This window comes from Carassius auratus, chromosome 5 (genome assembly GCF_003368295.1).
Source record: "Carassius auratus strain Wakin chromosome 5, ASM336829v1, whole genome shotgun sequence".
Classification (NCBI taxonomy): Eukaryota; Metazoa; Chordata; class Actinopteri; order Cypriniformes; family Cyprinidae; genus Carassius; species Carassius auratus.
In genome coordinates, this window is record NC_039247.1 from 7,820,896 (window position 1) to 7,844,965 (window position 24,070).

General features: G+C 34.1%; 1 protein-coding gene across 1 annotated transcript in view; it reads left to right on the forward strand.

Moving 5' to 3' along the window:
• Window positions 1–6,199: 6,199 nt before the first annotated feature.
• LOC113073229 (tenascin-like) overlaps window positions 6,200–24,070 on the forward strand; it is a 52,698-nt gene continuing 34,827 nt past the window's right edge. Inside the window, exons 1-3 of the mRNA XM_026246111.1 lie at window positions 6,200–6,292; window positions 13,000–13,165; window positions 22,887–23,433. Of these exons, the coding sequence (XP_026101896.1) occupies window positions 22,959–23,433 (475 nt within the window). The 5' untranslated portion in view covers window positions 6,200–6,292; window positions 13,000–13,165; window positions 22,887–22,958. The remainder of the gene's footprint in view (window positions 6,293–12,999; window positions 13,166–22,886; window positions 23,434–24,070) is intronic.

Consider the following 24,070-nt stretch of genomic DNA (forward strand, 5'->3'; position numbering starts at 1 on the left):
AGTGGTAAATATGTACCAGCGAGAAGCACACAATGTTCAGTTTGTACTGTGTACTGTATTCCCATGAACAACATATGAGTCAGTATTAGGAGACAGTGTTGTGTTTGTTAGGACAGCCTCAGTAAATAGCATTTCTAGACATTTTGGGGCAGAACTATAATAGCTACGAAGCTTGCTTATATCAAGCGTGTTATTACCAGAAGACTCCATATGAAAGACTTTGAGAAGAAGCAGTCATCCCTTTCCCTGAGGTACTTTACACATCTGAACCCTTACCAGCTCCATGCTGGGATGTTTAAAGAAGAAGTAATAGCCTCCATTTATCTTTCAAGAGCCCTAAGCATATACAACCTAACAATACTAAATAGCCACTTATTCACGATTGTTTTTTGACCCACATTTTTGGCCGCAGAGCGGAACAGTATTTATTTCAAATGGAAATCTTTTGGAAGTGTCAGGATTCTCTGTGATGAGGGACCCAAATGCAGTTAGTTGCTCCAATAAAAACGTATTACAAAAAGGTAAACTGGTGACGATCTGCCACACTTTGGTTCAGAAGACATTGGAGAGGATGCCAAGACAGTTCGATCAGCAAATGAAGTGCAGGAAAGTTATAACACGTACAGAAGTCTGACGAGCGAAGATCAAAAACCAGGCGAGCGGCTGCAGCTGAAGCACATCATAGTCAGGACAGGCGAGGATCAATAACAATGATCAGTCCAAGAAAGCAGGAAGAAGAGAACAGTGATGGTCCAAAGTGAGAGTCTGAAGCCTGGAGAGCAAGATCAAAATCAAAAATCAAAAACAAAATCATAACTGAAAAGAAAAATCAAAACGTCTGTCTGCATTTTTCAGGACCAATTTTTTGTCAGGATTTTTCTAAATTTTCTCTCATAGCAATGTAAACCTGCTATATTTATGTGCATCCATTTAAACTGCAACTCTGTCACACTTTAAATGTTTACTGAGAAAATACATTGAACTGTTGAAATCATGTTCGTCTTTGAACCTTAATCGGAAAAAGCCTTTTAATGAAAGCCTCAGGCACTCTTGTGGCCTCCATAGGTTAGCAAATGCTGAGCTAGTTGACACATTTAAGTTTGAGGTGAATTAGTAGGACATTTATGTTAATCTAAAGAAATATATAGTTGAAGGATGGAAAGTTACAACAAAAAAAGTTAAATAAACTAAAGAAGGAAAGTCTGACATCACTCATTAACCAATTAAGATGCCAGGGAGGAAACTCACAATGATAATGAACATGAGGAGACAGGAAATATGAGTCAAGATCTAAATGGAGATTTCCAAACCTGTTTTTAATTAACTAGTCATCTTGTGCAGTGCAATTTCTGGTCAGTAAGATTTAATTTATTTATCTATATTTAGAAACTAGATATACATTTTTATTTAAATGTATTTAAGATTATAGGCAGCAAAACTGTTTTCAACATTTAAATGTTTATTGAGCAGCAAATCAGTATATTAGAATGATTTCTAGATTTCTAGAATGATCATGTGACACTGAAGACTGGAGGAATGATGCTGAAAATGTTCCATTTAAAAGGTTATTTTAAGTTGTAATAATATTTCACAAATTGGCTGTTTGTTTATTGTTAGCATAAGACATATATGTTACCCACCCCAAACTCTTGAAGTATTATTATGACGGATTTTTTCATTTATGGCTGAAGTATTCCTTTAAATAAGGAATTGCCTTGGAAGTCTGTAATTATTATTATTAATTATTATTATACTGTATCTGGAGAGATCTCAGTATGGCCATTTATTGATTTATCTATTTATTTATTTCAAGCAACATAGAAATTGCAAACTTAAAGAACAAACGAACGCACAAATATATATTCAAAAATCATTCTAATATGCTGATTTGCTGCTCAAGAAAAATTTCATCAGCGATGAAAACAGTTGTTATGTGTGTGTACAGTATATATATATATATATATATATATATATATATATATATATATATATATATATATATATATATATATATATATTAATATGCACACACTGGATATCCATTGAAAAGATGATTGGTTGACAATAAATAAATAAATCATTTTGCATGGTTGTCAAAAATCTAATATTTTTCCTTTTTAATGGTGCAGTTACAGTATCAGCCAAAAGCTGAATGCTCAGGAAATGCTTCCATGTTGTTGGGATTAACAATTATTATGTCAGTGTCAACTGAAGCGAAACTTCCAAGGTGGAGATGGAAGGGAATCCTGGATAATCAGGGAAAAAAAACGTGAAAAGAACTTGACAGACAGGGAATTTATCCAGGCAAAGGAAGTCTTTCCAAAGGGACAGAGTGTTACGGTAAAACCGCAGTGTGTCCCAGCAGTGGATTTAATAACGGCAACAGAAACAACAACAGCACGCCAGATGATGAGGTGGAAGAGATCTGTTTGAAAACCTCAGCTGAATGTACAAAAACAGCTTTCGCTAACCACACAGAAAAAAGGCCGTTAAACCACTTGGCAGGAACAGCAAAACTTTCTTTTCTTCAGCTAATAAATGCAGATACCGCTTTTTTGCTAATGCCTCAGTTTACCATGGTAAAATACGAAAGCAACAAGTTGTTATAAATCATGAACATTTATATTTTCATATTCATATTTATATGTGCATTTTTATATTAATACACTTCTGGACAAACGTTTGGGGTCAGTATGATGATTATTATTATTATTTAATTGTATTTATTTTTTCATAAATTAATAATTTTTTAGCATACATGCATTGCATTGATCAAAAGAGACAGTAAAGACTTTTGAAATGTTACAAAAGATTACTATTTTAAATCAATGCAAATAATTCATCAATACATAATGAATAAAATGTATCATGGTTTGCACAAAAATGTGAATATCACAACTCATTTCTTTTCAGATAATAATAAGAAATGTTATTCCAGTCTTCATGTGACACTGAAGACTGGAATAATGATGCTGAAAATGATGTTGTGTGTCAAAAATAACATTTTTACAATATATTACAATAGAAAACAGGTGTAATAATTGTAATAATTTCCCATAATATTACTGTTTTATGATCAAAATGAATGAATTAATGAATTAATTAAAATAATCCAGCTAAATGTCCCATGGGAAATCTACACTATGTTGGTAACACTGTTTGTTTCTCCATTGCCATCCATTCAAATGTAGCTGCAAATTAAACTAAAGACTTGTGAAAGCTAACTGATATTGGTCATCAAGAATTACTCTTTTGAATTTGCATTGTGTGTGCTTTTGACACGAACAGTGATGAAAGCTTGCAAAAAAAATTAATGACCAACAAAACTCCATTTCCCATAATTCTTTGTGCAGCATGCATGAGCATGAGTTTGTCAGTAGGATCTTTATACTGACAAAAAAGGAGCCAATTGGCATTTACAGATCAGGTGACTGGTTCAAAAACAAAAAAAGATGTCTGCTTCCAGGCCTCAAACTTCCAAGGCTTACTTGAACAAGTTGAGTCGCACAAGAATGCATGGATATGTACGCCAATGTTCATAGTTTGCACAGGGATTATGATTCACATTATGATGTCACACTATGTGATAAGAGTTAAAGCCTGCTTTCATTTGTCCTGCAACAGAACCATCTTCATGAATTGGCAAGATCATGAGCTTCACTTGACACTCTACAGTGATATGCATGAATGTAAACCATCACAGAAAATGTGGAGCTCTGGACTCACTAGCCATCCACCTGTGTTTTGAAATAGTTGATGTATTAGTTATTGACAATCAACAGTGTTTGCTTATCTGAAACAAGAAGGCATTTCCTCAGCTTGTGTAAATCTCAAATGCAAATGTAGTATATATTTTAATATTTTCTTCACTTCAGCAACCTATGATTGCTTTTTATAGTAGAGGATGGTGTAGGAAAGCATACAGTATATGCTTATATTGGATCAAATGAGTGTGTGTATATATGATATATAATGTGATGTGTTTTATATATACGTTTATATGGTGTGTGTATATACAATAAATGTTTACTCTTGGATTAAGTACATAATATTTTCATATTTGTCTAGTACTAAATGAAACAACACTTCAGTGGATCCGGTAGTGAGTCTTTTTTAATGAGTCAATAAACTCATAAGAGTCATTTGGACATGAATCAGACCACTTCTGGTTGCCCATATCTTTACGGTCCATAAGAGTCATTTGTTGGTGTTTGTGCTATAAATTTTGACTTGCTAAAAAGAATTGGATCATAAGAGTAATTTGCTCATGAATCAGAATACACTGCACTGTTTACACGCTGTTTATGATTCACTAAAAACATCTGGCTTAAGAGTCATGTATTCCTGAACTGGACAACACTAGTCTGGCTTTTCTGTGTGTGTTTGTTTTTGCGTGCAGTCCACAATAATGATTCAATGGAAAGATGTGTTTTAGTCGTGTTATTTTGCTGCATGCATCTTTTTTTCATTTAATTCAGAATTGAAGATGGGGTGTTATTTCTCGTGCATTGTTGATGTTGAAGGAAATGCATAGAATAATGTAAATGAAAAGGTGAGTATATAAATATATGGACATAAATATGAGCTATGGCCATGCCCTGAATCTGTGATTTAAACTGGATTTATTCTAGCACACAATGGCACTGGCTTTCAAAGTATCACAGGACATGGTGCATAAAAATTGATGCTATTACATTTCTGATTTCTGAATGATATGTGAGCTTTTTGACAGCCTTTTTTTATTTATTTAAAGCCACTTGTGAATTATTCTGAATGCAACAGCATAGTCTTATCATCCAAACAAAGCCCATCATTAAGGTTCCTTTCACATGTCTTGCACCTGATTCCAACCTCCTCATGCTGGAGAGGTAACTATGACAATCAAATTTTTTAATAAATTCCTTCATAAGAAAAACGATTTGTGTTTTTTGTCACGGTGACAATTCATCAGCAGCTTTGGATGGACAAAGTCAAACATCTGTTTAGAGTTGCTTATCTGTGTAAATCATTGTGACTCGCTCACTCTATGGTCAGCCGTCCAGCACAAGTGGCAGAATACACCGTGGATTAGATCATTCAGCTTTTGAATTTCTCAAATCTTGGATCTTTATGTCATCTTTACTGTAAGTCCCTGAGCTAAGGAAATAAGTATAGACAAATGAGACTCCGGGGCCGTTTTAAACATGTGCAAACCAAGTCACAGCATTGCCCATAAGACCGTTGGCCACACCACAAATAGCTGGTGACTCAGCACAGATTTCCACCACGGTGTGGCAGACGTCTTTCATCCAGAGCCATGCTTCAGTTTAAGTTGTCTGACTTGGTCTGGCTGTGAATCAGCAAGTTAATTATTCGTTTCCTTGAGACTCTTCTCTTCCACAATGTATGATGTTCAGTCCATGAATCGTTGTGTTCAAACAGGCTTTTTAAAGTGCATTCAAGACAGAAAAGTGTCTTATTCAGATTGTTAACATCTACAAAAAATTAACAGGTCGACACGAACGCTAATGTTTGTGCAATAACTTTTGACAGTAAGACTTAAGAAAAACTGTCTGTTTTCTTTCATTCTGATTGTTAATTATGCATCAAATGCATTAATAAAAATATTTTTTACACTGACTGGCATTGCTTGAAAGTGCTGGAAAAGTGCTTGACTAATCCCTGATATTACACTGCTGTTAAATTCAGTCTAAACTGATTATAATTAGTGGTGTTTGTTAAAGCAGTGCATCTCTTTTGCTAGTGAACTGGATTCGAACAGAACCCTAAGTGCTTAGATTTTTATAGAAATTGTTTGTGTTATGAATATGAATTGTAACTCAAATTATGTCTTGTTAAAACTGAAGATTTAAAGGATATTTACAAGTTTCACCTGGCAGACAATAAAATTGAAAATCCCCATAGACTTATATTAGACCCAAGCCATAATTAGAGAGCAGAATATCAGAGATGTCTGTTTTAACAGAACAACTAATTCTATTCTTTCTTACTCTTTTCTGTATTCCATGTGACAATACATACTGTGAAGATGTAGAGGGATGTCATTAGTGTATTGTGTAGTGCTTAATGTAACTGTAATAATTATAACTTTTCATTCATCTCTCTGACCTCTTTCGATTGGCTGATTACTCTGTATTAATATTGACTGCAGGCTCATGCAATATCAGGCTGCATTGAACCATTCACACTGAGGATAAGTGCATGTTAAACTCAGGCTTCAGTCACTCGAAGAATGGATGGATGGATTTCCTTTGCATCTGTTTGTTAGCTGAACACCCGGACACACAAATCAGTAAGTGCTGTTTGTAAACTTTTCCATTACCATGCTCTAGCTGTGTATATATACAAATGTGAAGTAACTTGCATGACAACAGTGATGCAGAGCATGCAGATATATCTCATCACGTAACGCTTTAGAAATTCACATTAAACATCTGTTTAGGCGCTTTCTTTCATTACAGCTGAAATCTCACAGTAGCCTTTCTGAACGTGATCTGCAGACAGATTATTAACTCAGATCTAGGCAAGAGATTTAGATGTTTACTCTGAAATTGGGACATGTTGTACATTTATGTAACATAGTTCAATTGTATTATTTAGATTTTATATTTCAAGGTTATAGTGATTATAGAAATTAACGCTTTGTTTTATGTACTTGATTTTACTTTTGATAGTACTTGCAAAAGTATGAAAAATGAGATGCTTGCTTACATTTTCATAAGAAAATATGCATGGTGCCTGACATGATTGTAGGTTGTTGTGGGTGGATTCCTAGAATCCTACACCTTCAAGTCTCTGATATTCTGTTCTCTAGATATGGCACACACTTAGAGGTGGAATTTATAGCAACAACAAACCTTAAAACTTACAGTTTGCAAGCATTTTTTAGAGGATATCATGCATTTGAGTCTGGTTTGAGTAGGAGACACCAGCTGGTTCTTGTGTTCCATCTGGTCGTCCAAATGGCTTCGGTCTTCCTGTTAATCTGTTGTTGTTTCTGTTTGGGATCATTTATGTCCACTTGTGTTGATGGAAATGGAGTGAGACCAATATCTTGTGATAGCTTCCTCATGGTCTTTCTGATGTTTCTAACATGTTTTCTATAACCCGCCTGCATTTAACAGATGCTTTAAATATGCAATCTGAGATTAAATATCTATCAGTGTTGCTGAAGAAGAGTCAGTAATATAATGTCCACCCTTTAAACTACTGTATTATGGTCATGGACGAGTTTGAGAGAGTCTGTGTCATGTTCCTTTCATCATTTTCTCAAACTCTTAGCTTTATTTGAGTGGGCGTGTTTTGCTACTAACAGGATGCTGATGTCTTTCACTTCCATCACAGACATAATGTGCCATAGAGATGCAATTCATCTAACAGTTGGAATAGTCTGCTCACATGCAAAGAAAAATGACTGATGATTAACATATTTGATTCTGTACCATACACCACAGACTTGTGCATTAGAAAGTGATGATGCAACCGGCGATATAGTCGTGTTTTGGTATAGCGCTTTAGAGACGTTCCACACCAAACTTATTGGCACTAGTAAGCCAAATACAGTCATTGTAATGCCTCTGTGTTCATAAATGCAATGTTCATGTTAAAAATAGCTATTTAAGAGATGATCATCATCCTGCATTATTGACTAACTATTTTCCTGTTTGACAGTGTAAAGCTGCTTTGACACACTCAGTTTATACAGTGCTATATATATAAAGGTGTCATGACTTGACATGACCTGAGGTGACAGTTTTTCGAACAGTGACTGTATTAAATTTGATGCACAAATTTCTAGATTTTTTTGTTTGTTTGTTAAATGAACCTAAAGTCATGACCCCATCAGTGTAACTCTTTAGCTCAGTTTAAAAGTGAAGGTCATTGGTCACTGCTGTGGTCCCTTGGATGTGGTTTCTTTTTTATTTTTATTTTTATTTTTTTTATTTTTTTTTATTGAAAGGCATTCCTGTAGCTCAAACATACAAATTGCAAATGGCAAATTACATTATTGTGTTGATGTAAAATGTAATGGCGGGTTAAGCAAGTATTTTGTGCTACAAAACTGAGCTGTTAATTTGATTCATTTGGCTGCTTAAATTGAGCTGCAGGTTTCATATTCATATTCAGTTTAATGCTGAATATGATAATAAAATGTATTTTATTTGGGCAGTTTAACATCCTGCCTGAAGGTTTTAATTCTGTCTCATTTAGAAAGCTAATGAGGCATATTTACTAAAGGATCTTTGCCAGGGTAATATTTATTTCAGCTATTAGAGACTAATTAAACAAAACTTTTTTTTTTTTTTTTTGCAAGAATATATATATATATATATATATATATATATATATATATATATATATATATATATATATATATATATATATATATATATATATATATATATATATATATATATATTTCGGTTTAATAATAGAAATCCTGCAAATGTAAATGCACAAATGCATCAGTAGAAAGTGAATATACTGACTTACAATAGCAGAACAGAAGTGACTCAGATGTTGTTCAGATTGTGAAGCAGCTGTAGACAGTGGGTGTTAACAGGCTTTTAGTTTTACAATCACCTTAAATCTCTTTTGTTAATAAAGGCCTTCAGTGATCTTCCAAATAAAAGCGCTGGTTCGAATCACGATTACTATTGCTTATAGGTTAAGGGTTTGTTTAAATCATTCACACTAAGTATTAAACTTTGTTTAACTCTCCTACACTGTTTGTGCTCCAGACATGAATGATTCCTCTAATCGCTCTTCTTATTGAGGAGAGTGTGCTGTTTATCTAAATAAATAATTATTAAATGAGGGACTTGCGAACAAATTATGACCGAGACTTTACGGTGGATTTTTGTCAGTAAACACTTAGGAAATGTGTTGCAATGCACTAAAAGCCATTGATTTGTTCAAAATTAGATGAGGAAAATGGGGTGAATTTTGATTTCATGTCTACTATATAAGTAACTGTGACTGTTTACCTATTAACTAAGCAGAAAAACAATCAAACACAGAATTCTTGGAACAAGGCAGGAGGGTTTCATATCTTTGCATGTTTTCTGTTTTCATAAATATTTATGCTGACATCGTTGCACTGTTTTCTGTCAAGACTTTCCTCAGCGGAGAGGTATGCAAATGACAGTCTAATCTAAATATAAACCGATGTGTTTTGTCTGATAAACAGCACAGGTCCAGACAAATGTGTTGCTTTTTTTTCCAGAGCTGTCTGTCATACAGGGAGATGAATCAAACAGGAACGTAAAGCTTCAGAGTTCACTGATCTGATAATCAAATGGATAAGGATGGAGTTTCAGTTCTACTGTTTCTACATGTCTTTAGTATTTATATATCAAGTGTGTTTCGGTTTCATATACGTTTGGTTATATACTGTACAGGTCTGCATACAATTAACATATTGACAGTAAGCCTATAGCCTTTTTTGGAGATAAAATTTTTGGAAAATATTAAATGTTTTTAATCAATGTAGTATAATTTATTTAACCTCCCAAGTGAATTACTCATAAAACTGTCATTTGATGGACAAGTAAAAAAAAAAAAAAAAAAAACTGGACAGGTCACATTTTAAATGTCTTTTATATATATACATATTTCATGTGTTATTGTAAATGAATCATGCATCAGTGCTTTCAATGCATTACCTTTTTTTCATCCAAATGTGATTATTTACTCAACCTTTCCTTTTCGGCTGAAGTTTCCTTGGAAAATGACTTTTAGCAAACAGCTGAATAGATGTTTAGTTTTCATTTTAGGCTGTTGTTGTGGGTAATGTAATGTCTTTTTAAAATCTTGCCAATAGTTTTAGTGCCTTTTAAACAAAAGATGGATAGATAAGTTTGCGGCCGATAAGATTTGTATTATTTATTTATTTTATTTATATAGAATTTTTTTTTTTAGCAAGGACATATTAAATTAATATAAAAAAGTGACCGTTAAGACAATTAAATTGTAAAAATAGATAAATATAATATAATTAATTAATTAATTCAAAATTAAATATTTCCCACAGTTTCTTTGATTTAATAGCTTTTAAAGGCCGTTAATTGTTGAATGGTAAATGAAGACCTACAGAATCCTTGAAAAATGCATTAAATTGATCAAAAGTGACTTATAATGTTCCAAAATATTTTCATTTCAAATAAATGCTGTCTATTCATCAAAGAATCCTAAAAAAAAAATTAGCATCAAGGTTTCCACAACGTTGATTATAATCAGAAATGTTTCTTGAGCAGCAAATCAGCATATGAGAATGATTTTTGAAGAATCATGTGACACTGAAGACTGGAGGAATGATGCTGAAAAGACAGCCTTGGTGAGCAGAAGAAACTTGTTTCATATTCTCCTGTTACAGTTACATTAAAAACGCTTCTCCTTGCGTGCCACATGTGTTTTGTGATATGATCTGACCATGCTGCTTTCTGCCGTCAGGCCACAGGCTACATAAGTGAAGAACATTCCATTGCGCTTAATTTCCAATCTCTCATCTAACCCATCAATGACCCGCCGCATTCATCCGGAGCTCGATTAATAGAAACCATGTGCATTTGTGTCCACATTGGCTCGACAGGTGCTTACTGAACACACATTGCTGTGCTGTTCTCACTCTGATAAATATTTAGACTGCTCCTAACAAGGCATATCTCCTGGCAAAGTTTTTGTGTTATGATTTCTGTGATACGTGATGTATTTTCCTAATGAAACAGGAGCATGTTATTACGTTTGTTGAAACATTTTAGAATAGCATGCACTGAAATGTGCTTTATTAAGACACATTTTGTTGACAGCACATTGGATTGGGTTTCCCGTGACGGTCGCATTGCAAACAATTTAGAAACAATGACGTCACTTCCAGATGTTCAAGAGCTCCAGCTATGAAAGGTTAGGAAATTGTTGGTGTTCATGGATTGACTAAAAATGTATGAGATGTTAATGTGAGAGAAATCTTAATTCTGATATTAATATTAATTAATAATATTAATACGTGGCAGTTGTGGGTGATTTTGGTTTTATTTGGTGAGACAGTGACATAATTGTCAAACAATGATAACAAGCTGAACCAATCCCACTCACCCTGTGCACATACAGGTCTTCCTGACTTAAATGTATGCAACAAAGTCCAGTATCATGGAAGAAAACATTTCACTGACTCACGCTGACCAGTCATCAGTCCCACAAATATTTGACATTTTCCACAAATATCCCATTAGTACTTTTATTTAAAGCAATTTATGTTGCATGAAATGTAGTTAGTTTAAACAACTTGACAGCTACAGCCCAAAAAGGTGATCATTCAGGTAATTTGACGTTCATCAGTTTATGGTACCAAAGTTTGAAAAGTAATTCATGTAAGTAAAACCAGAAACATGCATTGATAAAATGCACCGGCCTGCATCATATTTGCTTAATGAAATCCAAAACTTGTTTCTTACTCATTTTGGGATGCAGATGAGATATATAATACAGTGTTGCTTGAATGTCACAAAATATGATGCATTTTGAAGCATTTTTGGTTTTACCAACCATTTGTAATGTGAAGAAAGCTTGTATTAACCCCTTTATCAGCAGAAAAAAAAGTTTCTCGGCTCATTTTAATGATAGTATAAATGATTCTAAAGACAGATGCTGATTTCATTTTTCAGCAGGATTTGGGACCTGCCCAAAAAAAGAGAGAACTACTTAAGTAGTAAAAGCTGAATTTTCAGCATCATTACTCCAGTCTTCAGTGTCACATGATTTTTCAGAAATCATAATAATATCCTGATTTGCTGTCCAGTAAATATTTCTTAAAATTATGTTGAAAAAAAAAAAAGTACTGCTGCATATCTCTTGTGGAAACTGTGATATATTTTATTTTTCAGGATTCTTTGATGAATAAAGTTCAAAAGAACAGCATTTATTTTAAATAGAAATCTTTTGTGATATTATTCATGTTTTTACTGTCACTTTTGAACAATTTATAGCATCAATACTGAATAAAATATTACATTTTAAAAGAGATTTTCGTATTTTTATTGGCAAACAATTTTATTTCTGCAAGGTATATTTCTGAGTGAACAAAATGTTCAATGAGAAAGAAATGTTGAAAAATACACCTAGACTGCATTTATTTGACAAAAAAACAAAAACAAACAAACAAAAAACCCTGTAATATTATGAAATATTTTTTACCATTTAAAATACATTTTTCTATTTCAATATATGTTCAAATAGAATTTATTCCTGTGGTGCAATGCTGAATTTTCATTATCATTATTCCAGTCTTCAGTGTCACATGATCCTTCAGAAATCGTTCTAATATGCTGATTTGTTGCTTTAAAAATTTTATTTCTTATTTCTTTCTTCTCTAAATTTCTTCTTGTTATCATTGTTGAAAACAGTTGTGCTGCTTCATGTTTTTGTGGAAATGTTTTTGACCTTTTCTATGAGGAATGAATAGGAAGTTCAAAAGAACAGAATTAATTTGAAAAATAAAAACCTTCAGTGACATTATAGATGCCTTTACTGCCACTATTGATCAATGTACTCCATCCATAAAGAATAAAAATATCATTTTATGTAAAAAAAGAAAAAAAAGAACTAAGTTCTTATTTAATTTTTTACATTTTTTTCTTAAAACCTCTTTATATTTCTGTGCATATCTTCATAGCACACTTGGATTAAAATTGTAGGATTATTAAATATTCTATTTGCTTTGATGTCTCTGAAGGAACTCTCTTGAACTCTTGTTCTCACTCCAGGGAGAAGAGAGTATGGGTAATATATGCTGAATGTGTAGGCATCTCAACACCTCAAAGCAGTAGGAGGGATGAACAGGAGAAGAGAGAGAGAGAGAGAGAGAGAGAGAGAACGTGTATGAGTTCATGGAAAGGCTATTTAAGAGCAGTCCTTGTAATTCACAGCGCTCTGACTGAAGTCTCTCATATTAAAGAGATGTAGTGCTTTCATCCTCTCTCTCCTTCTCACACACTTTGGCAGACGTGCGTGTGGAAAAGATCACAGACGCTCTCAGATCTTCCAGCACGTGGAGAGACGGAGACAGACGGAAGCTGGAGGGCTGAAACGCTGGACATCCTCACCTCGTCGCTGTCGTTTGATTTGCTCGGCTGCAGGGTTGTGCTGGAAGCTCCATTCATCACTACAGGTATCTTTATCCACTTTTACTTTCACTTGTTTCTTCTTCATATGGATGCAGTGCTTTTTGGGGAGACTTTGCATTCGCTGGTAACCCATAGAAGAAATTCTATTGCTCAGATGTTTCTCTTTTATAGCTCAGGAGGTTGAGCTGCTTTGTTTTGATATCAACTTTGTCTCCTAAAAATGTCACTATTTTCATGAAGTTCATATTCAGAGGCAGTCTTTTCATTTCTTGGTGAGTCTGAGCACAGTTTGAGACATTAAGATCTCTTCTGAAACTGTAGGAGATGGATGTGAGATGAATGGGTTCTTGATTCACAAATTGCTCTCATAAGAATCAGTTTAGACATTAAAGATATGTAATTATTATGTTCTTATAATATGTGGTGGAACCCAAAGCAACACTGAATTTCTGAGAGGTTCATTTGAAATGTTTGGAATATTGTTTGTTATTCCGACTTGGTCTCAGATGTTTCTCCTAAAAATCCTTGTAAAATAGATGCAAAAGAGTCTGTTATCACAGAGAGTTCATACTGAGTTAAACATACTGTAGGTACGTTTTATTGCAGACTTTGTTTCATGCCAATTGTCTTTTAATACTAAAGATTAATGGGTTATTTTACTCTGGAGACTCATTTTACTCTCTATGCAATCCCATTGCTGTCATGGAGAAACAATTGAGATATTAAAGAGAACAATTCAGTTTCTTAGAGATTCTCAGTTATTTTAGGTATCAACTTTATCGTCTCCAATGTTTCTCTTAAAATTTCTTTGAAGAAATTTAAATGAGACGACTGTAGAAAGCATGCTTAAGCTGGATTCTTGGTTGGGAAATGTAATGAGAGTTTTCTGAGTTCATATTAAGATCTGAATATACATTGCTGGTCCTGTTTAGAATATTTCACCAATGAATATGTGTTGTATAAGTGTATTGTGCATGTACAGCGATTGAATAGGTTGTGGACATTGTTTCATGTTATATATGAGATAATCAAGGCATTGTCATACATATATGTTCACGTGAGGTACTCTGACAGACTGGTGAAAGGCTGAAGCAAGTGGACTTGTCTTACTTTGATATCACCTGGCAAAAGGCACATATCCATCTGTCAGTCTGTGCATGTCTATATGACATGAGTGAACATCCTGAAAATGATATCGTCCTGTGGAAAGAAGAGCATGAGATTTGGAAAGCAGCTGCTCTGTGTGTGTTTGTATTAAAGGAAAAACTCCAGGCATTGTGGTTTCTGAGCTTCAGGTGCATTAACAGACCATTGCTATTTAATGCTGTGTGGCTCTTGCCTTAGCAAATCATTATTACAATTTTAAAGAAGCTTGGAGAAGTTTAGCATTCCATCACTTTATTTAGCAATTGATTCTCTGCAGTGAATGGGTGCCGCCGAACAGTGTCCAAACAGCTGATAAAAACATCCCAAAACTGTAATCCAAAAGTAATCCACACCTCTCCAGTCCATCAGTTAACGTCTTGCAAAGCCAAAATCTGCATGCTTGTGAGAAACAAATCCAACATTGAGACATTTTAGGATTTAAACTACACTTCTAGCTAAAATATGAGTCAATAAACCATAATAACTCTAAAAATAAAATAATAAACAAATTAAAAAATCCATCCTCTGTTGTCCATCACAATTAAATCCACCAACTGTTTTGGCTTGTAAACGATGCTTGATCTGTGCATATTTCTCTCCTGATTCAGCCAAGATGACTTATTCACTGGAGAAATCAATATTATAGACCAAAGACTCTTACTTTAGTTTGCATTGATGATTTTTACAGTGTTTCGAATCATTAAATCATAGGGTTTTAAAAAGTAGTTGCCTGATTTTGGAAAGAAGCCTTTCTTATTAATAAAACATGCTTTTATATGAGGAAGATGTGCAGTATTTTTGGCAAGTGGAAAGTACAGAATTTGTTGATGACACATAAATGGCAGCACATGGTGTTTTGACTTCTGCTGCACTATTAAAAGCAAGTGTGGCCTTTTTGTGGTTTAGAAATCATCACTCTGTATGACAATGCAGAATCTATTACGTATGAATTATTGTAATTCATCTGGATGTTCTAAAGCTCGTGCTAAAAACCAGATGGTCTTTTTTCACCCTGACAGTTTTATCTGCAGCTTTATGGAAGTGCATCAGGTGAGCACAGTGGGACGTTTGAGGTTTAAGACCTGAGGAAAGAGTCAAGCCCCCTTCTCCATCCAGCTGAAATGAAAGGGCAAACATTGTCAGAGGTCAGCGGCAAACAGGGGTTTATGATGCCTCTGCTACAGTATGTGTGGTTCCTCCTGTGATGATGTGGAAGGAATTATGGGAATGGAGAGAAAGAGAAAGTGGAAGGTGTTTGGGTCTGTCAGGACAGCTGGAGTGAGACTGGCCTCAGGGCTTCACTTAAAAACGAGAAAAAGAACATTGTATGAGTGTGAAGTTTTTTTTTTGTTTTTTGTTGACCAATCTGCCATTGATGTGATAGCGGACAATACATTTATTCCAGATTGCTTATGAATAGACTGTCAGAGTGTGAAAAAAAAAAAAAGTTTTATAAAAATGAGAATGAATGTGTCATGCAGTGTTACATTTTATAGCATTTAACTAATACTTTAATTTACATTTATAATTTATAGAACTATATACAGTGCTGGGTAAGTTACTCTAAAAAATTAAATTAATTATTAGCTACTAATTACATACACATACTAATTTTCCACAGTGTAATTATATTACGGCACTAATTACTTGTTTTAAAAAGTATTGCATTTATCATTACTACTTTTTAAATCTCATATAAACCTCGACAAGTTGAACAGTACAAGGATGGACATGAAACTGCTCTTTTAATTATTTCAAATAAATAATATAAAATTGCATACATTTTTCATCTATTGTTTATATTTTATTTCAATTACTGAAAATGTTTTTTAATAGTTTTAGGTAACAATAACAAAACTGTGATATGCTCATGGCAGTGTTTTTATAATTAATTAAAAAAATGAAAACATAAAATTTACATAGATTTTGTTACTTAAAATGTTAACTGGATTTTTTTATCACTAGTTGTCAAGGCAACATTTCTCTTTTTCATTTAGTTTAACTTGATGTACTAAAATAACAAACTAAAACTGAAATTAACAAAACTAAAATGAACTTTAAAATGAAAATGGAAAATATAAAAATACAAATAATTCTAAATATGAATAAAACAATATTTCAGTGATGCTAAAATAACACTGGTTCATGGCAGAAAATTGACATTCTGTAAGAAAACTGAATCTTAAAGATCAATACTACAGGATGTTCAGAATTCATACTGAATGTGTTAACAGTTTGATCAAGTATTGAGTCAAGAAAAACATCAGTTAACCATTGAATTTAGCTATACAGTATTCTGCACAGTGTGCTCTGGGCATATATTGCACATTTTACACTATATGATACATTAGGGTTATTCGAATCTTGCCATGATCAAACCCACCTACCTGTGATTTTCTAATGATCCCAAAGACAATGATTAACAGACTCAGGTGTGTTTGATCAGGGTTGGAGCTAAACTCTGCAGTGCTCTGACCCTCCAGGGCAAGATTTGAATAGATTTGTCATACTCATACATGCAGAAATGTTGGACACTTTCCACAGTACATGTGCTGCACACTGCTCAAACAATGTGAGAAGCAAACTGTTCTGAACATTTAAGATGTCGTCAAGTCTCTCTGTTTGATGCTAGCATGAAAACTAACGAAATCTAAAGCATGTTCATGTGCAGCTTTTCATTCTAGTCAAGTCAAGTACTGTACATTCAGGTGTTCAGGTGCTGAATGAAATGGATGTCAACAGAGATGCGGACAGAACAGCTGCACTGCAAACCAGTTATACGCCGTGTCCTAGAGTCTGTGTTCCCATGAGTAAGCTTTGATATAAGCGCCTACTTCCCATAAATCTCAGCGAGTCTAGACATACAGGTCTGAGTTGCATATGGACAAGTAGTGGAGATGGCCTTCTGCTGATGGATCACTTCCAGGCTCTTTTTTTAAATTTTATTATTATTATTATGAGAATCACTCTTTCACTTTGGTAAGCAGCCACTTAAGATGTGAGTATCCATGTCTGGTGTGTCCGTTTCACTGTCAAATGTGACATAAGGGCTGTTTTCTGATGGTATCCTCATCACTGAAAACACTCTGGAAGTATTCAGCAGGTCAGTGAAACCGGAGATGTCTGGAGGTTGCCTGAATGAGGAAAGCATCGATTCACAGGACAATAAAGTATCTTTCCATCCAGAATTATTCAGATATTACAGATATTACTTGCAACAATATCACAGTTTCAGTTCTTTATCAAGCTATATAATTATTTGTATTATTGGTTTTAAATTATTGGTTTAGAATGAAGTGCTTTTTCATTGATGAAATGCGTTTGCCCTTTGGGGTTATGGCTTCAAACAGCTTTTCTGTGTGCAAAATGCAATAAAGTGTAACTGTATTTTGTCATGCATTTCATTTCACATAATTCATTCAGTTCATGAAATTGGTTACACTTGGTGGCCCATACAGAACAGCTCTAACCTCTCACTCCCATGGATCAATGCAAATTCACTATTATATATACAACGTATATAGTTATAAACTTTAATATTTTGCCTGTACATTTAATTAGTGACTACAAGTAATTATTAATTTTGGTTGTTGTTTATGGCTTAGAATCATCCATCCATCCACGAAGTCGTTACTGAAATCTGCCTATGGAACTAAAGAAGGTCAGATATAAATAAATATATTAAGAAATAGGATGTCATTCTAATGCACTATTCGGAAACTGATATTATCTCATGAATATTCAGAAGCTACCAGATGGATCTGGTTGCACAATTCTCTACTCTAATGATTTAAATACATTTATTAGGATGTTAAGATGTTTTTATTGCAGCTATAATAAAACCATGATCCCTTTTCTAGAGAAAGTTTTTATTACCCAGAAAAATACAAAATCTATTTCTCGTTGTAGACATCAGTCAAAGTATTGTAATCGCCCCCTGGCAGTGGACTAAACATGTTAGTGTTCACATATACAGCATACCGTCTGCTCTATACTTCATCTGGAGTGTAGATTGATACTTCCTGCCATTGGCCTGCAGTGGATAGTTTATCTTTAAGGTATAGATTTTGTATGCCATTTAATTTGACATTTGTTAGAAGCAGTGGAATCTGCTGAACGTTAAACATTTGATGGCTAGAGCTCTTCTAGTCTGAACGTGTATGACACACACATGCACAGAGTCTTTGCTGTGGACCGAGCAAAACAGATGGTCCAAAACAGAGGCCAACATTCCTAGTTCCTGCTTCCAGGTGGGAAAGATTCCTTTCTGTTGCCAGTACAGGGAAAACTAATCAAAATCTTTTTTCAAATCAGGAGAATAACATGTATTTTGATGTGACGTGATATAACCACAATATATAAAATCACTATTTTCAGATAAGTCATAATTATAAGTTCAAAAGTCTGGAAATGTGTCAAAATTGTGACAGTCAATTATTATGAGACATATTATGAGATAAAAGTCTAAATAATGACACGTCTAAATAATGTGATAGAAACTCATAATTGAAAAGTCTAAATATGATTATAAATAAATTATGAGATAAAAGTCATAATGATCTAAGTCAACATTGAGATAGTAAGTAATAATTATGATATATTATCTCAAAATTACGACACTGAATTTGACTTCATTCATGGTATTGCAGATCATCGACAGCTTAACGGGTTTTCGTTTTGCGGTGTTCACAAATAACAAGGCAGATGTGTTGTGAATTGTAGCCAGATTAGCATTAGCCACACAAGGTCTGTAGGGTGACAGGGTCGACCCTTGTTAGGGTTTGAAGGAATGGAAAAAACCTGTGAGTGCAGTGCAATGTGCAATGTATTTCGAGGAATAAAAGTGAAAAAAATAGACCATTGTACGGAAGTTCTAAGCAGCCATGCATTTTAATATTTTTTCTTCTTGTTTTCTCACTATAACGACTTAATTTTCTCGTTTTCTCAACATAACGAAGTTCGTTTTCTCAACATAACAAAGTTCGTTTTCTCAACATAACGAAGTTCGTTTTCTCGACATAACAAAGTTCGTTTTCTCGTTATAACGACTTAATTTTCTCTAAGAAGTTACAAAACTGCTCCAGCAGGTGGCACTATAGACCTGAATATAACTGATAGGGTGTTGTATACTATCCACTTTACTGTATGCGAACCTTCCTCATGATCGCTACAATTTGTGCAGTCTTGTTCAGTACTGACATTTAATTAATTCATAAATGTTAAATGCTTGAATCAATATGAATATTCTGTGTATTAAGTTCCTGCTAGATGCATGAATTTAACCAACATGTTCTGTGTCATAAAATAACTGCTTATCAAAACCAAGGTTGACATCACTGTATTCTGTTTATCTACAGTAGGACGGGATTTAACGATGTTGGCTGATGTGCTTCTTTTCCTTATTACTAATCTTTATTGTTAACCATATTGATGAGAAATGTGATGTATATGTAAAATCCATAGGCTAATTTAATTCAGTTTTTTCCTATAATGTTGTAATCGTTTTTTTCTACACACACACACACACACACACTACATGAACACATGGACGCTCTTTTCAAACAGAAGCTTGTAACACACATGATATCTGCTACAGCATATAATGACTACTACAAATTACAAATTATATATAATTTTTTTTCAAATAAAGGGAAAATGAAAAGTGAGTTTAATCCAAGCAGCTCTAATTTCACGGTGTTGCCATTTAAACATGTTAATTACAAAAACAAAACGTTCATTGTACTGTCTCTGGAAAAATCAACAGTGATCAGCCTTTATTTATGTACAGTATTGTAGACGTTATTACTTAGACGAAGCAAAATTTGCTGAAATATAGGCTACAGTAAGAGCGCCTGCATGGTCCATCAGATGCCTGTTTGCCAAAGATGCCAAAGTTGAGTTCGTTACTATAGCAACAGTAAAACTGTCATGTCGTTATAACGAGAAAACAAACTTTCGTTATGTCGAGATAACGAGAAAAACAAGTCGTTATAATGAGAAAACGAACTTCGTTATGTCGAGATAATGAGAAAAATAGTTCGTTATAACGAGAAAACGAACTTCGTTATGTCGAAATAACGAGAAAAATAAGTCGTTATAACGAGAAAACTAACTTCGTTATGTCGAGATAACGAGAAAAATAAGTTGTTATAACGAGAAAACGAACTTCGTTATGTCGAAATAACGAGAAAAATAAGTCGTTATAACGAGAAAACAAAAAGGAAAATAAATTATAATGCATGGCCGCTTAGAACTTCCGTACCATTGGGCTGAATTCCTAGTCTGACTCACTTAACGATTAGACATAATCATTGCAGGGTTTAAATAACCATCCAACCAGCAGTTTTCAAATCATATGTCTTTTACAAGAAGCGTTTACGTGGACACCTATAAAATAGGGATTTGTCCTTTAATATGAACCTTTGGCCATTACAGGGTGATACAGCTAATTAATATCTAAATAAATTATTGGATAATGGGTTATTCTAGAAGTATTTTTAGTATCTTTCATTCAGAAGTTTGCAGTCTGCAAGTTTTTTATTTGTTTATTTTTAAAGAAATGAATAGATTGTAATATTTTATTTAGTAGGCAATTTATTCGTCAGCAAGTTCATTCAGTAAAGACTTAAATTATGTTACAAAGTTTTCCAGATCAATACTGTTCTTTTGAACTTTCTGTTCATCAAAGAATCCTGAAAAGAAAATGTATCATGATTTCCACAAACATATCAAGCAGCACAAAAGTTTTCGACAATGATAATAATAATCAATGTTTCTTGAGCAGTAAATCAGCCTATTAAAATAAACTCTGAAGGACCATGTGACACCGAAGACTGCTAAAAATTCAGCTTTGCAACACATTAATAAATTGCACTTTGCAATATAATCAAATAGAATACACTTATTTTAAATTGTAGTAATATTTCAAAATATTACTGAAGATTACTCTGATTTCTTTCAAAAACACTGGTAAAAAAAAGAAAGAATTGGTAACACTGTAATCCGTTATGTGTAATGCTTTATAAAGGTATTAGGGATATAGGTTGCAATGCATTGTATGTTTTCATAAATATTTTTACCCAAAGTTAAAATGTTTTATGTTTGAAAGTTTGTTGTTGTGTATTTTATTGCAGATGTATTTTAAATCCATTGTAAAGTGCATTACAAGGCATAATTAATGCATTAGAATTTGTTTAATGCATTAAGTACACAAGGGCTTTGAGTGTTACCAAAAATAAATAAATAAATAACTGACTCCAAACTTTGTTTAATGGTAGTGTGTATAAATATTAATATTTATCATTAATTCATTTAATTAGTTTGATATCTATTTAAAAAAAACTTTTAAAAAATATTTTGAGAGATGGCACAACAAAATCAGTGTTTTAAATTCTTTGAAACAGACTGTTTGATCTGATTCGAAATGAATCAAACTTATTAACTCCAGTCAAACACCTGCAGTATTTTACTGATATCTGACAGGAGGAATGTGTGCTATTCCAAATCATGTCACTTATACCACATTCCTGTTCTATTCTATTCTATTCTATTCTATTCTCTTCTTGTGAATATTCAATATTTTAGCAACAGGAAAGTGTATCCATCATTGAAATGAGCAGGTCTTGTCTGGTTACTCTTATTAACATAATTACAGGCCCTTAACTCAAAGCATCTCATTATAGGCTGCTCAAATTATGCACATAAAAAAATAAAAAAAACCTGGGAAGGTCATTTATAAGCTTGTCACAAAGACAACCTGTGACTGTCACTAATTCTGCACAATGCAGTTCATGTTTTTCAAGCCCCAATATGTGGCATAAAGCTTATAATTGACGGCTGGGTGAAAATAAATGGCTTTTGCAATCAGTTTCCTCCGTGTTTGGAAGTGCCGCTCACGCACACAGCAGAGACAGGAAGTCCTTGTGGCCGTGGTCGAGTAGGTGGTGAAATCTCTTTTGAATCGCGGTCGAGTTGTCCTCTTCAGCATCGCACACGCTCAGACATCTGAGAGATGTGGAGGCTGCTTGGACATCCAGAACGAGCTTCAGATGAGCGTTCCCACGCTGTGGAGGAGACAGAGACTCTGGCCCCCATCCACCATCCACAAATTACACAGCTCCATGTCCAGAGATGAAGACATCCCAGCTCAAGTGTGCAGATGGGAAAGGCAGATTTTATTAATATATGCTCAAAGACAAAAACGGGCTATTTTTTTAGGAATCTGGCAGAGAGTCTTGTAAAGAATTGAATAACTTTATTATTGAACAATACAGATAATGATAGAGATTTGCGATGGTCCTCATAGTCCTATGAGATATAGTGGTAATAAATTTAGTTCAATAACTGGTGCAGACTTTAATCTGGTTTATGTTCAGTGCATGCATTGAATATCAATATTTTTTGATGGATAAATCACTTTACCCCTTGCATAATGCTTAATCAGTTTGTTAAAAAAAACTGATGAAAATCCATCCATGGATGTCATGATCATATATACATCAAAAGTTAAATGAATCCAGAATATTTATAATAAACAAAATTGTTTCTGAAATTATGGTGCTTTGAAAGGCTTTCCCTTATATATGTATATTATATTCAAGTTTGTGTTTGCTTTTTCAGAGACGACAGCACTTTTTCCAGACCCACCAGGCAGGCCTTCTTGCCAAGAAAAGCATCCATTAGTGCAGAAACATGGGTTCAGGAGGCCTGACATTCAGCTGTTTGGTTTTGGCAACCCTGATGACTCTAAATCATGCCGGCCTGGTAAAGAAGATGATCAGACACCGGCGGGAAGCTCTGACGATTCCCGGCATACACAACGTAACCCTTCCAAGCTCTTCTCAACCGGTCGTTTTTAACCATGTCTACAACATCAAAGTTCCCGGTAGCTCTCTGTGCTCAGTGGATCTGGACTCTTCTGTCGGTTCGGATCTTGAGCAGAAGGATGCTCCATCTGGCTCAGAAGAAACAGACCACACGTTAGATGGTGGTAATCAGATCGTCTTTACCCATCGCATCAACGTCCCCAAGCAGGCGTGTGGCTGTACGGAGGGACTGCCGCACCTGAAGGAGCTCCTGAATCGGCTGGAGATGTTGGAGGGCGAGGTGTTGACACTCAGAGAGCACTGCGCCAAAGAAACCACCTGCTGCAGCATTCAGGCCACAGGTACACGTTCAGACACATTTCCAGACACTCCGAGATTATTTTATTGAGGGGTGAAGTTCACGGTATTACGGATAATCCTCAGATACTTTCTCCTATTCAGGTTTAATATGCATAAACAAAGATATATATACAAGATATTCATATGTTGATTCCTTCACAAAGTGCAAAACGCTGTTCTTTTTGAGCATTGTGATTACAATATAGCCCAACCAGTGGTGTAAGTTTAAGGACGGGCTGACCAGTGTAAAAGATGGGAATACATTTAATATAGTTTGGTAACGGTAATGGAGAAGAAATTACACTCTTCAATCATTAACCTTTTGATTCCCCACCCTCTTTTTGGGCAAATGACTTGCTCAAAATAAAATGATTGCAGCTCATGAGCCTTCAGTAGGCCTACTATTGACATAATACTGGTCACGCTTATTTATTTGTTTGTTTTATTTAACCTAAATAACAGAATTTAAATCATAAAAAAACTGTTTATCCTCAGAGTCATAATTAATTCAAATCATAAATAAAATTATTTGTTTGTTTGTGTAACATCAGAGACAGAATTAAAATCATAAAGATAATGTTTTTTATTTATTATTATTATTTGTTTAACCTCAAAGACAAAATTACTTTAAACCATAAA